The following is a 20,742-nucleotide window of genomic DNA, read 5'->3' as shown; positions in this document are numbered from 1 at the left end:
TATTGGTATTATTAATAGACTCAAGTTTCATATTCCATTATCCTCTTTGTTGACGTTGTATTTTTCTCTAATTTTACCTTATCTTAATTACGGACTCCTAGCGTGGGGTAGTGCCCATCAAAACTTACTAGATAAATTACTTTTGTTACAAAAAAAGGTTATTCGTATTATTTGTGGCGTCCCGCCACGTTCCCATACAGAGCCATTATTTATTAAACATGAGATTTTGAAAATTAAAGATTTGTATTTTTTTCAACTTGGTCAGTTTATGTTTAATTACAATGTAAATGCACTTCCCAGTATTTTTAATTCAATGTTCCCACGGAACCAGTCTTTTCATGATTATCCCACTAGACAATCTAATGAGTTTCATTTACCCCTCCTGAGAACTTTATTGGCTCAGAATACATTTACATACACTGGTCCTAGATTTTGGAACTCACTGAGCTGTGAAATAAAATATTCCCCATCTTTGTATTCTTTTAAGCGCAAGTTGAAACTTTTTTTTATTAAATCCTAACTGACATGTTTTTTTTCCATTAACAGCTATAGTTTTTGTTAACCTCAGAGTTCATCATCCACCATCCAAACACTGAATTTATTATTACGTAAAGAAGTAGCCATTACAATCCTTGCTCAGCTGCATGCAGCACCAACTCTATGAAGCACATTCTCTACCATCCTCTGTTCCATTTCCCTTATTCAGCGTGTAGGTATTCTCTCATTCTCTCTTTTCTTCTTTCTTTCCTTCCATACTTTTCATCTATTCTGGCAAGTTGTGTCATGTTGTTGCGTTTCTTCTGTTTTGTCCCGTCCTGTCGTATATTATATTCGTCACAAGTGTTTGTAAATAAGTAATTTATAGGTTTTATGAGTGGTTCACAATCTACAAGCTTTGCTTTTTAGTGGACCTCTCTATTCTTTCTTCCTTTTTTTTTCAACTAAAGCATGACTTTGTATTATTTTTTTTTTGCCAGTATGCGCTCCTATGTTTATTGATACCATTTATTGATTAAGACAAATGTTCTTTGTTTATGATGTAAAACCTGATTTATCTTGTGTTATGTTTTTGTTGAAAAAGAAAAAAGAAGAAGAATGAAAATAAATGAATTGAATTGAATTGAAATTGAATTGAAAATGGATAAAATCTAATTAAATGTGAATCAATAATGATGACATTATACAATGTGAACAACCAATTCAAAAAGTTGTACTCGAACTATTATGTTTTTGTTGTTTCTTGTGTATGTGATGTAATGTATTTTTTTTAGGCAGCTCACCAAAAGCTCTGCTTTTTTTAGGTTCTGCCTTCCTTGTACAATCTTATGTATGTGATATACAACATGAAAAAGAGGGAAAATAAATGTTTTACAAACTTGAAACTTGAAACTTGATCTAAAATATTCATTGTTTTGACGCTGCATCTGCTGAATAGTAAGGGGGATGGATGGTAATCTGCTAGACAATCCGCAGAAAAGAGACTGAGATACGTAGTTCTGCCTGATAAACCACGTGTTTATCAGCCAGAACTGCGTATCTCTAGGAGATACGCAGTTTTTGCTGATGATAAGCACGTGGTTAACCACGAAAAGAGATACGTAGTTCTGCCTGATGAAACACGTGCGTATCAGGCAGAACTGCGTATGTATCTCCTAGAGATACGCAGTTCTGCCTGAAACCCCCCCCCCCCCCCCCCCCCCCCGCATGGCCAAAGACTACACAGCTCTGGCTGATCAACCCGCGCACGTGATCAGAGATATGCAATTCTGCCAGGTTACGATCGCTGAAATTTGGCTGCGATTAATCTGGCAGAACTGCGTAAGTTTTTTAAATTGTTTATTATTAGTACTTACTAAAGGTCAAATTGTGATTTTGTTGTTGTTGTTGGTAATTAATTCTTTAGACCAATTATGACCAAGAAAAGAAGAAAAATGCAACTCATTGTATCCCAGTTTAGAAAGGTGTAACAATGAATCTTTTAAGCCGATTTCTTGCGTAATGGGTTAAAGGAGATACGCAGTTCTGCCAGATTACGGCCGCTGGACACCGCTTACCTGACATTCCAAAAGGAAAAGGGACCGAGAAGCTGTAGGTTTGCAAACATTGCTGTTGCTTTAATTAACAACCGGTAGGACAGAATAGATTTTTTTTTTTAATTTGACTCGAATAGTAGTAAAGGTATGTTGACATCAAAGAGTAGCAAGTACACCGCACGGTGTTCCCGAAAGTAGTTCGTTATGATGCTTTTTGAGTGCGTAATGCTCCGAAAAATATTTAAGCCAGAAAGAAAACTGGTCTGACAGTGAGGTTAGGTTGCTTGTTACACGCCAAAAGTGAAACCGGTTGAGTAAAAGAAATGGCAATAAGGTTCTTATTCGTAACGATAATTCCTGTTTATGGTGTAATTGTTCCGGTGTTCATTTTTTAGTCCGATACTCGCAATGATTACGATATATGATAATTTGACATACATATATCGGTATGCATACATACGATATACATCAGGATTGATAAAGAGATGATGTGAATCGATTGAGAAATTAATGTTAAAAGAACGTAAGGTTTGTGTGAAATTAGGATTTGAACACCAGAAACAAAATAGATATAGTGTAAAGTATGCATGTGGAGTTAATAACAGAAGCTGGTAAGAACTGATTGTTCATCGGAGAGATTTGTACTGCTAGTAGTTTGATTCGATAGCTGGACATTTAGTAACCGCCCCATTAATAGTGTGACGTTTCGATTAATTGGAGAGGTTACACTCATGCGTTGCTAACACATCGCTTATGTATTCCACTGAACGGCAATTTGTGGCAAAAGGACTTGAAATGTGACACAAATGTATTTTTCTTTCGTAAGAGAGAATTAAGTGAAGATGATATATGAAAGCTGAGGAAAACGATAAATTTGGATGAGAAAGTTTGGTTTTATTCTATATGCATAAGTGCAAGGGTAGACAATAATTTTATATTAGGAGTTTAGAATTAGAAGTCCCAATAAGAGTTGTATTATGACAAGGGATTTGTTGCCATATTCTGTAGCCGTTATCCATGCACTGAGTATCCGAGACACAGCCACAATCGGATGCTGTCCAGTCATCCAGTTATCACACACCCAGCTGTAGAGACAGGCAGACACCCGCGAACCGGACAGCTACCAGCGACTCCCGACCGTGTGTATCCGGCCACGCTGTGCTGCCACACCTAAAAAGGGCGCCGCGACAGACTGCCAGGAACAGGCATCAGCCACCCCGCGAGAACCGGCTATCCGACGCCAGCATCCGGCTTCGCCCGAGCTGCAGTCATCGAGCGGTTACCGACATCACGGAATTGCATCTAATATGTTCATTGGGGGATCTCAATGGTAAAAATGCACGTGCTTAGGGATTTACTCAGAATATAGGAAATTGTGAGGCGATTTGTTTGTGTTTGTGTTTTTTCTACCCGAAAGAACATTTTCGGTGAGATTGTACTACGATCCAGGAGCACACCATCCCACATTGCACCGACCATGCTCAAATAAAAAAGTCGGATGACACGTATTTAGTTTGACACCGTGATTCACTGTGTTCAGTTTATTATTACGGTCGTCCTCCGAGAAACCCTTTGACACATATGTATTGACACTTATATAGAGGGCGCCATCAACGACGTAACACATCTTCTGAATCGCTGCCTCATTTAGTTGATAAAATTTCTGCAATTTAGCGAGTTCCTGACATTTTCATCATAGTATTACTGAACTGTTGCTACCAATATCCTGGCTCGTTTTCCTGGATGATATCCCGTTCTTGGAAATGGCCCCCAGGAACAGTGGCAAGTCTGCCAAAAAGAAGGCAGAAAACGCCGAAGACATCAACGCGCCCCAGTCGATGGACCCTGGGCAAGCTTCCCCGTTGACGAATTTCGGTGAAGCTGCGGCCACTGCTGCTGGTCATTCGAGCGTTGTGCCTTCTGGCCTTTCTATGGAAGAGTTCAATGGCACCCTTCAAAAACGCATCGTGGAAGCATTGTCTACTGCTGAAGTAGTAGACGTCATCGGACGCCATCTTGGAATCTGTTACGCAGCGAGTGTATGCGTCACTGGACCATGACCTCCAGGCAAAACTCAAAATGATCCAGGACCTCGAAAAACACATCGGTAATCTCGAGCACAAGCTGTCCAAAGTTACTGATGAGATGAAAGAACTTGAACTCTACAGTCGTCGGAACTGTTTGAGGATCTACGGACTTGCCGAGTCCGCAAACGAGGACACCGATGCAGTTGTCATGGATCTCGTCAACCAAAAGCTAGGGATCGAACTCACCCCAGAAGACATCGATCGTTCACATCGTCTCCAGGTCAAGCACACAGAGGAATGTCGTGGTCCCAACCCCCTGCTCGTCAAGTTCACGAGAAACAACATAAGTGACAAGATCTACCGTGCTCGGAGCACGCTGCGAGGGACCAGTATTTTCGTCAACGAACATCTCACGAGAGACCGTCAAGCCCTGTTCGGCAAAGTTCGGAGCAGTCGAAGCGTAAGAAAGGCATGGACAAGGGACACAACAGACAACAGGAAGGTGAAAGTCAACAGTTAGCGTGATCTTGAAAACCTCTAGCTCAGTTTTATCACCACTGAATATCGCAAACAGCGTGATCATCTGTTATGTTACACAAGTTCCCATGTATTCAATGTTCGATGCTTGCAAAATCTAGTCACAACGCTATATTATGTGTTTCATGCCACAACTTGATTCATCTCTCATGCTCAAACGTGGACGACGATTTCTTTCATTCAACAGCTGACTGGTTTTGTAGTAAGTGCATCTTCACCGAATTGCCTTTCAATAACTTGCCTGAGCCAAATGAACCCATGCAGACAGCATTGTCCTCAGTGACTAACACATTTCAATATGACGACTGCGAGACAATCTTTCGCAATCTCAAATCACACCGTGGTTTAAAACTTTGTCATTTAAGTGTGTGTTCTCTCATGAAGAACTTAGAAGAAATAGAAAATTTACTGATTAATAACCATTTTGATATGTTCACTTTGTGTGAGACTAGACTTGATGGGTCTATATCTGATACTGAGAGAGAGATAGCCGGTTATAATGTAATACGTCGTGATAGGAATAGACAAGGAGGAGGTATACTAATATATGTACGAGATTCAATAGCATATACGATTTATACAGAAATTGTTTGTGATATCGAGCTTCTATGTATAAATGTTACCTTTAAAAGGCAGAAGCCACTGTGTATTGTGGTGTGGTATAGGCCCCCAGATGCTCCAGTGAAATGTTTTGAAGAATTTGAAAATACTCTTCAGTGTTTAGATGATAAATCTTTTGATTATATTGTGATCGGTGATTTGAATTGTGATGTGACGAAGCCTGTGTTATCTAATCATACTAGGAAGCCGTTAAACATCGTCTCAGATTATGGTCTGAAACAATTTGTAACAAAGCCCACTAGAATTACACCACTGTCTGCCACAACCATTGACTTACTGTTTTCATCTAACCATGAACATATACAGTATTGTGACGTAGCACCAATCACACTCAGTGATCATTATATGGTGGTATCAGCTATTGGTAGAGTGAAAACAGCCACCTCAAATCATAAAAATGTCAACTTTCGCAATTTAACAAATCTGGATTTTCACACATTTTGTAATGAGCTACGCAGTGAATGTTGGGATGAAGTGTTTTGTGAAGTAGACACCAATACCGCCTATGAGATGATGGTTTCTAAATATGTGAACATATTAGATAAATTTGCCCCAATGAAACGCAGAAGGGTTAAGCACAAATCAGCCCATGGATGAATGATGACATTAAGTCGCTTATGTTTGAAAGAGATAAAAGTAAAAAGACGGCACTAAAGACTAAACAGATATCCGATTGGAATAAATATAAGCAATTGAGAAATCTGTAACTTGTTTGATTCGTAAATGTAGAAGAAAATATATAAATGAAAGCATTTTGAAAAATAAGGGTGACTCGTCCGTTCTCTGGAAGATTCTTCATACACTGTTACCTAAGAGAAAGGGACACGTATTGCATCATGTCAAATGCGAAGGAAAGGACGTTCACAACTACAAAGATATAGCCAATGTTATGAATAACTTGTTTGTGGATGCGCCAAAACGTCTTAAGTCTAGTTTGCCGAAAGAAGATTATCGCAGGTCCGCTCAGTACATCAAACAAGTAACCTGCAAATTTTCATTTGATCCTGTCACCGAATGTGAAATCATGAAATCTTTTGATACAATTCCGAGAAATAAGGCAGCTGGTTTAGATAATTTATCAACAAGTGTGTTGAAAGATACTCTGCCTGTGATTGTGAAACCGTTATGTCATGTACTAAATTTGTCTCTGGCTCAGGGTAGAATACCAGAAGCCTGGAAACTAGCTCGAGTTTCGCCAATTTTCAAAGGAGGCGACGTAACCGACCCACAAAGTTATCGACCCATCTCGGTCCTTCCAGTCCTTTCAAAAGTCGTCGAGGAGGTCGTTTTTAAGCAATTATACAATTATTTCAATGAAAATAATCTTTTAACAAATAATCAATTTGGATTTCGCCCTAATTATTCAACTTTGCTTGCTCTTGTAACAATTACAGAAAAAATCCGGAAGGCTTTAGATGAAGGGCGTGCAGTTGCACTCGTTACACTTGACTTGAAAAAAGCCTTCGATTTAATACCTCATGATGTGATAATTGAGAAGCTGCGAAAATACGGTGTAGAATCCGACAGTTTAGCCTGGTTCAAAGATTATTTGGCGTTTAGGAAGCAAGTCACAGTTGTTAACGGAAATATGTCTGAACAATGTCTCGTTACGTGCGGCGTTCCCCAGGGAAGTATCCTCGGACCGCTTCTGTTCGTGATAACTATTAATGACATTGTTGAAGTTGTACAACATTGTACTGTCTCTTTGTATGCTGATGACACTTGCCTTTACTACGCAGCAAACAATCCCCATGACTTAGAAAAGTGTGTAAACCATGACTTAAGGGCGATCACGAACTGGCTCAGGTACAATGGACTACTGCTAAACGAAAAAAAGTATGAATACATGATTGTCACACCCATGCGGAAAAAAACAGCTCTTTGATAACGTTAAGGTTACGGTTAATGATTTTTGCGTACAACAAAGAAACTCCTGTAAGTATTTAGGTGTGACCCTAAACGACACTCTGACGTGGAACAATCACATTGCGAATGTAAAGGCCAAACTCTCTTCTGCTTTGTACTGCTTCAAGAGAATAAGGCCATATATTCCGCAAGACACCGCCCTTATTTTTTATACAAAGGGTTAATTCAGCCCCATTTGGATTACTGTTCAATTGTGTGGAGGAACGCCGGTAAACGTCTAATAAATCAAATAACTGTTTTGCAAAAAAGGGCTCTCCGCACCATTTTATTAGTAAATTATCGTTTCAGTAGTCGAGCGTTATATGAATTATCTGGAGTGGAAGCAATTAGTAATCGCTGGGAAAAACACGCCGCAATATTCATTTTCAGATTATAACATCATTTACTGCCATCATTTATCTGTCAAAAAAGAGTTATCAAAAGAGATAGATATCATTTACGCAATTCACGCAATATTATCACACTTCCAAAGCCTATAACAAATTTCATGAAATTTGAATGCATTTATTCCAGTGTTAAGATATCAAATAACCTCCCCGAAAATGTAGGAATGAGAAGTAATTTGAAAGCTTTTGAAAGAATGTTAGAGTATGTGTTATAGTGTGGATTTCATAACTATGTTTGAGCTAAATTGTCTGAATTAACGTGAACCTGTTTGTGTCACCCTCTTTTGTAGCGTTTGTGTTAAGTGGTTACATCTATATTCCTTTTTTTCTTGGTATCTAGTTTCTGCTATGTTGTAATGTATTTCATTTTGTTATGCTTGTTTTTTTTTGTTTTTATTGTTAATTTGCTTTAATTGATTTGTTAACTGTTGCATTGTTTTTGTTGTTGCTGTAACACTGTATTCACGGCCTCTCTGAAAAACAGCCTCACCTGGCTGATCGAGGGCATTTTAACCCATGATTAAACAAAATAAAACAAAACAAACAAACAAACATATCTTGTCGCTCCCTTGAACGAGAATTCGCGAGATTTTGCGAAGAAAGAGGAAAAGGCCTACAAATTGTGAAGTCAAACAGAGTGTGCGTACAAGGACATGGAAGGATGGTAGGGTGATTTGATCTCTGATAAACGCTCTTTTGTTTGATGTTTTTTAAGGTCTTCTAGTAAGCAATGAAGTTTGAGCAATTTTTAAGACTTTTTGTTGTCCTGGATTTAATTGATTTTCTTCTTATTCTTTTTTTATTTTTGTTCGTAAGTTGGCCTTGACGAAAAGCAAAGCTGTTAAAAAATGTGAAAAAAAGGTTAGTGTCGCATGGTTTAGAAGGGATTTCAATAGGTTCAAAGTGCGACAGAAATTACAAAGTTTACCAGAAGTTCCTCGAATATATTTTGTACATGTGGTGGGAAATATACATACATATATATATATATATATGCTTTTTTTTTTTGACTGGCGCCCTGTTCTTTCATCTCACATTCATTTTATGTTTGTTTCACGTATCTGTTCGTGTATTACGTGCCCATCTTTAATAAAGCGTTTCTTTTCAAAGATTTGACAGTGATTAATCTATATCTGTATGCCTATGTAAACGGATGTAGGGCCTAAATACATGTACAAGTACCTGCATTACTCCCTTCAACATTTTGTGTGGTATCTCTCGATGTGAGTTTAGTTCCCTGTAGGTATCATGGCAATGATTTGACCTTGTTACATTTGTACATGTGCTAAGGTAGGTGTATTTATAACATGTACAGATTTGATTTGACTTGTTATTTTGTTTTCAATTACCAATGACATCACTTGTTTGTGCAGGTCTTGTGGATGAAGTACGACTTGGATATCAGCTCAGCGATTCGAATTTGAAAATGAATAAGTTGGACTTGTTCGCATTGCGATTTTTACAATGGTTATTTTGATGATTACACTTCACAGTGAATGCCATGGAGCAATTATTTTTCTTTTTTTTAATAAAAACACAAGTTCAATCTAGATTTTATATTAGCATAAATCATTTCCCATTGACAATGTCGATATACATAATTGTGTTGCCCCTTTTTTGAGGGGAGGAAGTTCATTGAAGCAAGGTTGAACCCAGGTCAACATGCGCCAGCCAATCACCGAACCAAAAGTTGCTATATTCCTGCAGAATATATACAGACGATTCATTTGAACACAAGATCACAGTATTTTGCGACCCTGAACATAAAACTCTTCAATTTTTTTTTTCACCACATACTTCGTACCATAATTACGTTAATGTCTATCCAAAAAATTAGAACTGATTTTGCCTTCATGAGAATGAGCTATTTTTCTACTTTTAGCTGATATCCGTTTGCTTAGGTTTTTACTTTGCCTATTGCAATAACAAGCTGTGAAATGGCAAGGTGTTGTAGCTCATTATGTATTCGTATGACCGTTTGGCGTGCATACGAGTACGATAAATGCGAATAAGTTGGACTTGTTCGCATTGCGATTTTTACAATGGTTATTTTGATGATTACACTTCACAGTGAATGTCATGGAGCAAATATTTTTCTTTTTTTAATAAAAAACACAAGTACAATCTAGATTTTATATTAGCATAAATCATTTCCTATTGACAATGCCAATATACATAATTGTGTTGCCCCTTTTTTGAGGGAAGTTCATTGAAGCAAGGTTGAACCCAGGTCAACATGCGCCAGCCAATCACCGAACCAAAAGTTGATATATTTCAGCAGAATATATACAGACGATTCATTTGAGCACAAGATCACAGTATTTTGCGACCCTGAACATAAAACTCTTCAATTTTTTTTCACCACATACTTCGTACTATAATTACGTTAATGTATATCCAAAAAATTAGAACTGATTTTGCCTTCATGAGAATGAGCTATTTTTCTACTTTTAGATGATATCCGTTTGCTTAGGTTTTTACTTTGCCTATTGCAATAATAAGCTGTGAAATGGCAAGGTGTTGTAGCACATTATGTATTCGTATGACCGTTTGGCGTGCATACGAGTACGATAAATGCGAGCACTTTTCGCCGCGCTGCGGTCTGACTGATACACGCAAGAGTAACCCTGTACAGTACATGAAAAACAGATTCCAGAAAAAATGAGTAATTCGGCTAATTTAGATAAAGGAACTGGCCTTAGGAAGGTCCTAGTCCAAGGGAACCCTTGCCTAAGCTGAGAAGCCAAAAACACGAGAGTCAAGGGGGGGGGGGGGGTTGTTTCTGCCTTCTGGGGACATGAAATTGAGCTAAGTTTCGCCTGACCGAGTGGCTGTCCAAAAATAAACGCCACGTGTGTGCGTGGCAGGATGGAAAACGTCAATTAAAAATCGCAACGAGTCGCTACCATGCTAAAGTGCTTGACGGACTTAAGAAAGCTAACAAACAGTTAAGCTAGGCGTAAGAGCCCCCCAAAACCCCGGGGCTGCACCTGGACACGGACAAGAACCCCATATATAGGTAGAGAACGGATGCGAAAGGCGAGGTTTCTTTAATTTTCCTTTAAAGGGATGGTACAGTTTCCGTTGAGCGTCTCGAGTCATGAATGGTAAAAAGAGGATGATTGGTGAATGGACTTGCGCGCGTCGGGGGTGCGTGCCGCCGGGCCCGTGCTGTGAGCTGCTGTTTTTGTTTCTCTGTGTTATTATGCTCTAGGCTTCGGGCGTAGCCAGTATGATATAATAACATAATTTGAGGGACGGGCGGCCAGTTGTTTTACTTGTAGATATTACACTCTTTCTTTCGATAAATGAGTGTGTGTGCGCGGTTAGGTTTGATGTAATATTTCACTGTGAACAGCAAGGGCAGATATCAAAGATTTTAACTTGACCTCGTGTAATCATCATGATTTAACCAATGTGTAGAAGCGCTTTGTTTGGATCAGGTACGCCTCTACTGTGAGACTTTTTGAGTCTTAAATATTGACTGAAAAACACAACAAATCACACTACATTCCGTGGGTTGCTTACCACTGACCCTTGACCCAAGCACGCGAATTACCCATGGCCATCCCCGGGCCAGCAGCCCTCCCCCTACACTTAAACAACAACTACAAAAACAGTTCCCCGGCTCCAGATTTGACAGAATTCGTCCTCCTTTAGTTTAATATTTATAAAAATATAAATAAGATATAAGATCTTATACCTTGTGAAAACTGAAAAATATTAAGGTACTCACTTCTCTCAGGCCTTCAAAGTTTATTGAAGTACAATTTAATATTTAGATAGGAAGAAAAAAATACAATCAAGGATCGATGATTAGGACCGTGTAATTAAGTAGCATAGCATGACATTGGTTATAGAGTGCCCTGTATTCATGTACTTGTTTGAAAACGTATTAGACAAACCTGCTGTTGTCATGAAAACTGTTATCTGATGATATATCAACTTTCTTGATTATATTCATTTGTTTGTGAATATGCAATAAGATGAATCAAGTACAAAACGCTGGTGGAAGCACATTGCTTCAGCAAGTAGAGATTGTAAGTCCGTTATATAAGAGAACACCACATGACAATTTGTACAGCAGTGAGTGATGAAAATGAAAAAAAAAATGATTGCATAGTAAAAGCGATGTACCTTCTCCATTTGATTCCATACGTGAGGCCGTGTTGACTGTGTCCCCAAACAGGCAATACCGTGGCATTGTCAGTCCCACCACACCAGCTACAGTTGAGCCTGTAAAGAAATTAAGAGCCACGTATTAAACAATTCTTTTTCCTTGTCACCGAGTTAAAAGAATAAACCATTCTGGCAATTTCTACTGGTATAATCTGAACGTTCTTTACAAAATGTAAAAGAGAGCTTTGAAGATGGTGAATGTGCATCAAGTGCTCTAATAGAAGCGTTTGCAGCGTTCTAGTCTATAGAACGGATGCTATTGATTCATAAATACTCACACGTGGGACTTCAGACGATCGCTCCACTGTTAGCCAAATATGTAGGTGAGAAAATATTTTTAGCATGTTCCTCTTAAGGAGGAAAAAGGTGAATTTGTAAGCATATTTATAAACAATGACAATATGATGCATATTATAAAAAATGTGAATATTCATTATGAATATCAAGTAAATGTGTAAGTGTGCAAGTACATATAGTGGAAAGAGAAGGGGGATATTCAACCAGTTTCAAATGACAAACTTTTTAAAGATATCCTGCCACCAACATGGGAGTGGAGGCGCCTGATGATCGTCCAAAGAATCAATCGCACCTTCTCACAGACCCACGTGCATTAACTGCTAGATGTAAGGCCTATGCTGTATTCCTAATGCTAGAGACGAAAAACTTACACTTAAACTTGCATGCACTGCTCACGGAGTGATGCTGCAAAACGTGATGCACTGCGACGTGCGCTACATGTTCGTTTGCGTGTAACATGTATGTAGACGTCACACTGTCCAGAAATTGAGCAATGATGGACACATGATAAAGGCAATTTTCAAATTCGACTCTGATTGTATAAACACCGGGTCTTTCGTGAGGGCATCTTAAGCCATTGTATGACCGCTTGTGGAATTTTTCAGGATCCGTCAACAACTTCGTGAGCGGTGGCAAAATCTTTGGAAAGCCAAAAATGGCCTGAAGACCGTGTGGAAGTTCATATTCGTGTTGGAATCGTGAGTCTATTTTGCCCGTCGCAGGGCCATCGTTAGGGCACCTTGCCAAGTCGTGTCATCTTCGTCTTAACTTCGTAGAATCACCTGTGCCATTGGACATTTTTCGCCTCACAAAGATAATACGACGGAAAAAAGAAGCTGCCCGATTGTCTTAGGAAGGCAACACGTCTACTTAGAGCAGATCTCGTAATGCCTATATGTAGCCATCGTATCATATTACTATGACATCGTGATGAAACCACGGTGTTGGCGTAGACAGCCTAATTTGAGTAGCTCTAGCCTTCCCCGTGTGTTATAGATAACGTGGACATTATGGCCAGCCTGTGAGCATCTACCTCAGTCAAAGCAACTTTGCAAAGTAGAGCGGTGTTTAATTCCCATAGCCTTAATCACAATTAATCGTAATTCAGTTCCTGCAGAGTAGCGAACTTCGATGATAAGACTTCTGAAAAAAGCAGCAACATTGCTTATTTGGATGCACATCTTAACACACGACGAACATCTTTCACGTAATAGGCATATCACCTGGTCTTCCCAATAAGTTTTTTTTTCTCTTTCTTATTTCCTACTACTAAACCTATGAAATAGTCGGAATAAAATCTGATGAATAGTGAGGAATTAATATTTTAGGTATGAAAACAAAAGTTTGAAGAAAAACAATGACAAAGACGAACAAGAATGAGCATGAGGAGAAAAGTTGGACAAAGCAAAGAGGGGAAGAAACAGAAGACAAAGAAATAAGAATAAAAAATAAGAATAAAAGACAAAGAGAACAAAAACCAGACTAAAAAATTTGTCATAAGTGACAAATTAGATGATCCGTTTAATTTGAGACGGGGGCAATTGGCCACGCAATTTCATATATGTTTATGAGTATTGAACAAAATCTCCGTAAATTGAAGCCTGAGTTTCAAATTCAACCACATTCTTAGAAATGATTGCCACATTCAATTGACAAACAATGGCAACGTGACGATAGTCCAGAGTACCAGCCAAGTTATATCGAAATCTAGGAGAAATCGAAACAGGAATAATTGTGCTACTGCTCAATGAATAAAGTCATGTCAATTTGGGTTTCGGGAAAAGAAAATAAATGGATTGCTATAATGACTAAACGTAAAATGGTCAAATTTGACAAAGATAACTTCAGTCGAGTTTGCCACGATGATGACATCATCAAATTGAACAAATGTAAGAATAATTTCGATTGAAAATTTGATAAGCTACAACATACTTAGTTGTGGGTACAAATTGATCAAGGATAAGTGAGACACGATCGAATAAATTTGACGTTATGCCTGTACATGATATGGATTGCATAAAATCTCCATAATTCGGAACCTAACTTTCGATTTTAACCAATTTTAAGACACGATTCAGACATTCATTTAAAAATTACAATAATTATCACAGACACTAAAAGTGTAAGCTGCAACATATCAAAATCTGGGAGAAATTCTGTGAGCTACTGCTCAAGTCAATTGGCATTTAGAAGAAAATGGACTGCATAGAGATAACACGTAAATTGTCAAATTTTACAAGGGTAATTTCAATCGATTTTTTTCACAAAGATGTCATAACATTGAAAAATAGTTATTACAATTAAAACGGAAAATGTAATAAGCTACAACATACTAAAATTTGGGTAAAAGATGGTGAAGCATAAGAGTGATAAGCTTGAAATCTGATGACGTCATTATGAAATTAGATATATTTAATTTCATGCAGAAACTTGATAGCTTTAAATACTTTTGTCACCCTTAAAGTCCCATTTGGTAGAAATATGCTCGAGAAACTGACTCCATGCAGAAGCATTCTTTTGTTTTTGTTGTTTTTTGTTACGGACGCGCAAATACGCCCGAATGACGGGCGCGCGGACATGCAAAAGTTTGAAATGCTCAAAATGGTCTGAGACGTATGCAAAATGAATTCTAGCTCGATTGGAGTATTATGAAATTTTGACGTGTGCGCAACGGCGATCTTTTATAATGAAATATAGATCACTTCATGGAATATGCGCCTACCTATTTCACTGGAAAATAACGTTAAGAAATGGAGGTAGAGGCGATGTGATTTGTGAAAATGACGTCATAATTGCAGTGTCCGGCTACGTTAAGCACGCACGCCATGGTGGAAGAAGCCCAAGAAAGATGTCCAGTGTGAAGTAAGCATTACCCGTTTGTTTGACCGATTTGTGCGTTCTCATATACACATATCTGACTAGCATGTTAGTATGTAACACTGGCGACGAGGATAGCTTGATTTCTTCTCGCTGTTTTGCTGACGTCTCGCCATGGCCCTCATGGACCCCACGTCTCTTCTCGTACGATGGGAACGTTGGCTATGCCGGTTCAAAGGAGCCATGGTCGCTTTTGGGATAGGCCTAACCGATTTTAAGCGACAGAAAGCTCTGTTATTTCATTATGGAGGAGAAACATTCCAAGATATATTCGACACCCAGAGAAGCAAGCCCTTACTAACTACTTCACTCCGAAGAAAAACATACTGTATGAAGGCATTGTGTTCAGGCGCACAACTCAGAAAACTGATGAGACAGTTGTTCAATATTACACACGCCTTAGCAGACAGCAACCGAGTGTGAACCAGTGATGTTGACAGCGAACTAAAAACTCAGATCATCGAAGGCTGTCACTCTAGCCAACTCAGACGTAAAGCTCTACAGAAAGACATGTTATTAGCCGAACTCCTAGGACTTGTCAGATCGCTGTCACTATCCGCCTCCAGAGCTGCAGAAGTCGAGCATGAGCAGACTGCGCATGCCAGAGTCAATAAAGTGTTCAAACACAACAAGCATAAACCGCATCGCAAACCCAAGACCCCTCAGTCGAAGCAGTCATCTGCTAAAGCGAAGGAGTGTTTTACCGTGGATGCGATTACCCTCATCAGAATGAATGTCCCGTGCGAGGACAGAAATGCCGAAACTGCGAGAGGTCGAGTTCGTGAACTAACTATGACTAATGCCGCAAACAGGGCAGTGACCGTGAATACACGTTTGGTATCGAACAAAGTGAAAGCCAAAAGATCCTTTACGCTGGAGGACGATGACATCAGTATCTACGCATCTACGCATATGCAGCAAGGCTCCACTCATGGTTCGCGGCACTTTCGAATCTGAATTGACCTTCAGAGACAATACTACTGAAGCTACATTCTATGTGGTCTATGGAGATTCTGATAAACTGCTGAGTTGTGACACTGCAGAATCGCTAGGCACTGTCAAGCTCAGTACGCTGTAACCAACGACAATGACTTGTCATCACGCTACACCGAACTCTTCAAAGGGTTGGGAAACTCAAAGACGTGAAGTGTAAACTTCACATTGACGACACCACGAAGCCAGAAGCCCAGCCCCATCGCAGAATTCCGTTCTACGTTCGAAAACAAACGGAGAAAGAACTGCAACATCTTTTTGATTTGGGCAGCATTGAACGTGTTGGCGATGAACCGACGCCCTGGGTGTCGCCGATTCAAGTTGTCAAAAAAACCCAAGAGTCCGAATCAAATTCGCATCTGTGTAGATATGCGTGCTCCCAACAAAACCATCCAGAGATAACGCCACTTGCCCCCTACCATTTACGAGATAATCACAAAAGTGCATGGAGCTCGACATTTCGCAAAGTTGGATCTCAACGCTTGCTACCACAAGATAGAGCTTGCCGAAGAGTCACGTTACATAACTGTCTTCTCTACTCATATCGGCCTGTTTCGATATAAGCGACTGAACTTTGGCGTCAACGCAGGAGCAGAGATGTTTCAGAAGCTGATACAAACCACCCTGAGCGGTCTCAATGGAGTTCTGAATATCACTGATGATATTCTAGTGTTTGGCAGCACACCCGAGGAACTTGACGGCATGCTCGAACAATGCTTGAAGCGATTGAAAGCCAATCATCTCACTCTCAACAAGGAAAAGTGTGAATTCCACAAAGAAACGATGGAGTTCTTCGGACGTGTCCTGAGTGCAGATGGGGTGTCACCTGATCCAAAGAAAGTGCAAGCGATAATCAACGCATCAGATCCATCGAGTGTTCAGGAAGTGCGCAGTCTTCTACGCCTGATTAATTACTGTGGTCGATTCATTCTAGACCTCGCTACGCTTTCTGCCCCACTTCGCAACCTTACCAAAGAAAAGATGGAGTGGCAGTGGACCACATAACATCAGCTAGCCATGCATAACGTCAAGCAGTACCTCGCAGCCGGATGCACGAATGCATTCTACGACCCCGACAAACAAACACAGCTTCTCGTAGACACTTTAGCGATCACCTGGCGAGTTCAGCATTATCATCTTTACTTGTATGGTAATACGTTTGAAGTAATTACCGACCACAAGTCACTATAGTGGCCGTCTTCAACAATCCTCACAGCAAACCGCCGACGCGAATAGAGAAATGGATCCTCAAAGTTCAAGAGTATGATTTCGTTGTCGTGTACGAGACCAGAAAGTCCAACCCAACGGATTACTTGTCCCCGCCATCCTCTGCCGACCACTGAGCGTAGTAACCGCGAAGAAAAAAAAAAACAGCAGAGCAACATATCAATTTCGTGAGTGTGAACGGAGCACCCAAATCGATGAAGCTAAGCGAAATCCAAGTCGCGACCGAGCAAAACGTCGCATTGAATCTGTGTATGCAGGCACTCAGATTGCGAAATTGGAAGGAAGCGATAGATTCCGCTCTATCTCATGATGTAAAGAGCCGCCTACAGAGTCTCTACAATGTCCGCGATGAGCTGTCAATTGTGCCAAATGATGATCTTGTGTTGCGCGGAAATTTATTGTCATCCCACAATCACTGAGGGATTGCATGATCGACATCGCTCATGAAAGTCATCAAGGCGTTGTAAAAACTAAGCAGCTTCTGAGAGAAAAAGCGTGGTTCCCTGGCATTGATGGAATGGTCGAGCGAAAAATAAACAAGTGCATACCATGTCAGGCGACAACCGTAGGGCCAAGTCCTCGTGCACCGCTTGAAATGTCTGATCTGCCCATTGGTCCGTGGGTAGAACTGAGCATACATTTCGCCGACTTGCCCTCAGGAGATCACCTGCTAGTAGTCATTGATGATTATAGTCGATACCATGTTGTGGAAGTCGTGTCGTCGACGTCGAGCAAAGCTATAATCCCGCTATTGCATAAAATATTCTCATTGTTCGGAGTCCCGCAGATCGTGCGATCCGATAATGGCCTACATTTCAACAGACAGTATCAATACCTAATACCTATAATACCTAGGCTTCACCCATCGTAAGATAACGCCGCGATGGCCACGTGTCAATGGTGAAGCAAAGCGGTTTATGCGCACATGTTGAAGAAAGTTCTCCGCACAGGTCATGCCTAATCCAAATCATGGAGACAAGAGATGCATCGATTTCTTCGCAACTATCGCGTAACACCGCACGCGACGACATCGCTACCTTCAGCAACGACCATGTTCGCGAGACCTATGCGCACACGACCATATGACGTTCAGACGCGATCCCCTTCGTGTCGGAGATAGAGTTCTAGTGAAGCGTGATGACGATGACTCCCTATGAGTGCGAGCCACTGGTAGTCACGATTGTTAAAGGCTCTATGGTAACAGCTAGTTGTGATAACCCGCAACACATCTTTCTTCAAAGCCATGAAGGAGAACAATTATGAACCAGCTTTCAGAGAAAATGAACAGGAGCAAACAAAACAACCCAGTGCTTCCGATAATTTGTCAGATGACAGTGACAATGAGTACACTAATAATAATAATAATGAATAAATAACACTTATATAGTGCTTATTATTGACGTTACTTCTAAGCGCGTAGATGCGGGAAAAATATCAAATTAAAGTACAGCATTATGTACATATAATATAACAACAAAAAATAGGACTTCAGCAGTGAATTAAACTTATCAACACTTTCAGCATTCTGGATATAAAGAGGGAGTTTGTTCCAAAGAGATGGAGAAATAACAGGAAAAGTCCTGGCACCATGACAGGTGCGGAGACCATGTGACAGAGGAAGAACGGAGAGAACGGGTTGAAGTGGAGGAGCGGAGAGAAATCAAGTCTTTGAGATAAGATGGGGCAAGAATATTACATATCTTATGAACAATGAGAAGGATTTTAAAGGTGATACGTTATTGTATGGGGAGCTAGTGGAGAGATTGGAGAACTGGAGTAATGTGGTCAGATCGTTTTGTATGGGTCACAAGCCTAGCAGCTGTATTTTGAATTCTTTGGAGAGAGCTACAGTAATCAAGATGAGAAGATACAAATGCATGAATAAGACGTTCAGTGGAAGACTGATTTTACAAATTTTACAAATACCCCAAGAAGCAGAACGACATGAGTTCTTAATATGTTGTTGAAAGTTCGGATGCTTATCTACAATAACTTCGAGATCTCTGACTGACTGAGAGATGGGGATAGTACTATCTTCAAAAGAAAATTTTGTGAGAGAGCTACCCCGCCTGAACGGAGAATGAACATAATGGACAGAATTCTGATTTGACACAATTCAATTTTAGGTAGTTATCGCGGGACCATTGCTTGATATCATCAACACAACTACTAAGTTTACAGAGTGCTTCGACTTGGGTATTTGGTTGTATGATTATGTAAATTTGAGTATCGTCAGTATACATAACATGTAGTATATCTTCATGAGAGTTGATTACCGAAGATGGAGGGGCTGTGTATAGAAGAAATACAGTAGAAATGGACCAACCACAGACCCCTGGGGGACACCATGTCTGAAAGGGAACGACCGGGAAAAGGCGCCATTAAGAGTAACCATCTGGTGGCGGTCATGTAAGTAAGATGCATTCCATCTCAAGACTGTTAAAGTAAGACCAAAATTAGTCTCTAATCTGTTGAGGAGCAATGCATGATTAATGGTGTCAAACGCAGCAGAATATTCTAAAAGCAGGAGAGCAGCTTCATGGCCTTTGTCTACTGCTAAGAGGAGGTCATTGAGTACCTTCAATAAGGCGGTTTGCGTGAAGTGGAAGTGCCTGTAGGCAGACTGATTTCTAGGAAACAACTGGTGTTTATCAAAATGATCTCTGAGTTGGCAAGCAACCACTTTCTCAAGAACTTTGCCACGAAAAGACAAATTAGTAATGGGGCGAAAATTGTTCAAATTATTACGGTCTAAGCTAGGTTTCTTCAAAAAGGGCAATATGATCGACCTTTTGAAGTGTTCAGGAACTACGCCTGATGACAATGAAAGGTTCAGGATGTGAGTTATTGTAGGAAGAAATTCATCTAGACACTCTTAGCAGCCATGTGGGAAGAGGATCTAGAGAACATGACTTGGACGGAAGAGAATTGATGAGATCTTTCATTTGCGACTCAGTGATTACAGCAAAGTCAGAAAATATACAGTGTTTACATTTATGTGAGAGGAATCATAAAGAGAGATTTCAGGAGACATTGGGAATGAAGATACAATGCTACTAAACTTGTTGTCAAAAAACTCAGCAAACCGATTAGCCAGTTCAGGATTTGAAGTATCATCAGGAAGAGCAAAATCCGGATGTGCAATTGTGAGTCTTTTGACGATGTTGAAAAGTCGTTAGGTGTCTGCGTCAGCAATCTCCTGTCTAAGGTCTTAGGATTCACACTCTTGCCGATAAAGCTCTCTTGTCGAAGAAAAGACCAGACTTGCGGCGCTCTGCGCGACGTCTGCGCCTCTTGGCCTCCTTCGCTTCTGTTGTGTACCAAGGATTATTCGGCCGCACTGATACAGATCTAGTCTTTAACGGAGCGTACTTATCATCCAACTACCCGAAAGGCTGAGCGGTATTCGACCCGTACTCGAAATCCCCAGCGTACTTGAAAGAATACGCAACATCATTCACTTCACTTTGTGTATCCTTAACCTGCATATATAAGCACTGTGAAACCAGAGATATCAAATGCCCTCTAATTAGAATACGAAAAGTTTACAGTTTGTTGTATCTGATTAGTGCATCTGTGAGGGACACGCCCTATACAGCTTGCCATTCACATAAATGTCACACAAAGAAAAAAAAAATC

At 40.0% G+C, this 20,742-nt stretch overlaps 1 protein-coding gene across 3 annotated transcripts in view; it reads right to left on the bottom strand.

Moving 5' to 3' along the window:
* LOC139740059 (speract receptor-like) overlaps window positions 1-20,742 on the bottom strand; it is a 527,367-nt gene that overhangs the window by 28,328 nt on the left and 478,297 nt on the right. For all 3 annotated transcript variants that reach the window (XM_071650652.1, XM_071650650.1, XM_071650653.1), the window contains one exon: window positions 11,668-11,766. In XM_071650652.1, the coding sequence (XP_071506753.1) occupies window positions 11,668-11,766 (99 nt within the window). The remainder of the gene's footprint in view (window positions 1-11,667; window positions 11,767-20,742) is intronic.

This window comes from Diadema antillarum, unplaced genomic scaffold (genome assembly GCF_040938485.1).
Source record: "Diadema antillarum isolate AM-2024a unplaced genomic scaffold, OU_Dant_1.0 seq00000830_RagTag, whole genome shotgun sequence".
Taxonomy (NCBI): domain Eukaryota; kingdom Metazoa; phylum Echinodermata; class Echinoidea; order Diadematoida; family Diadematidae; genus Diadema; species Diadema antillarum.
Note: the sequence above shows the minus strand (reverse complement) of the source record. Positions and strands in the feature narration are given on the sequence as shown.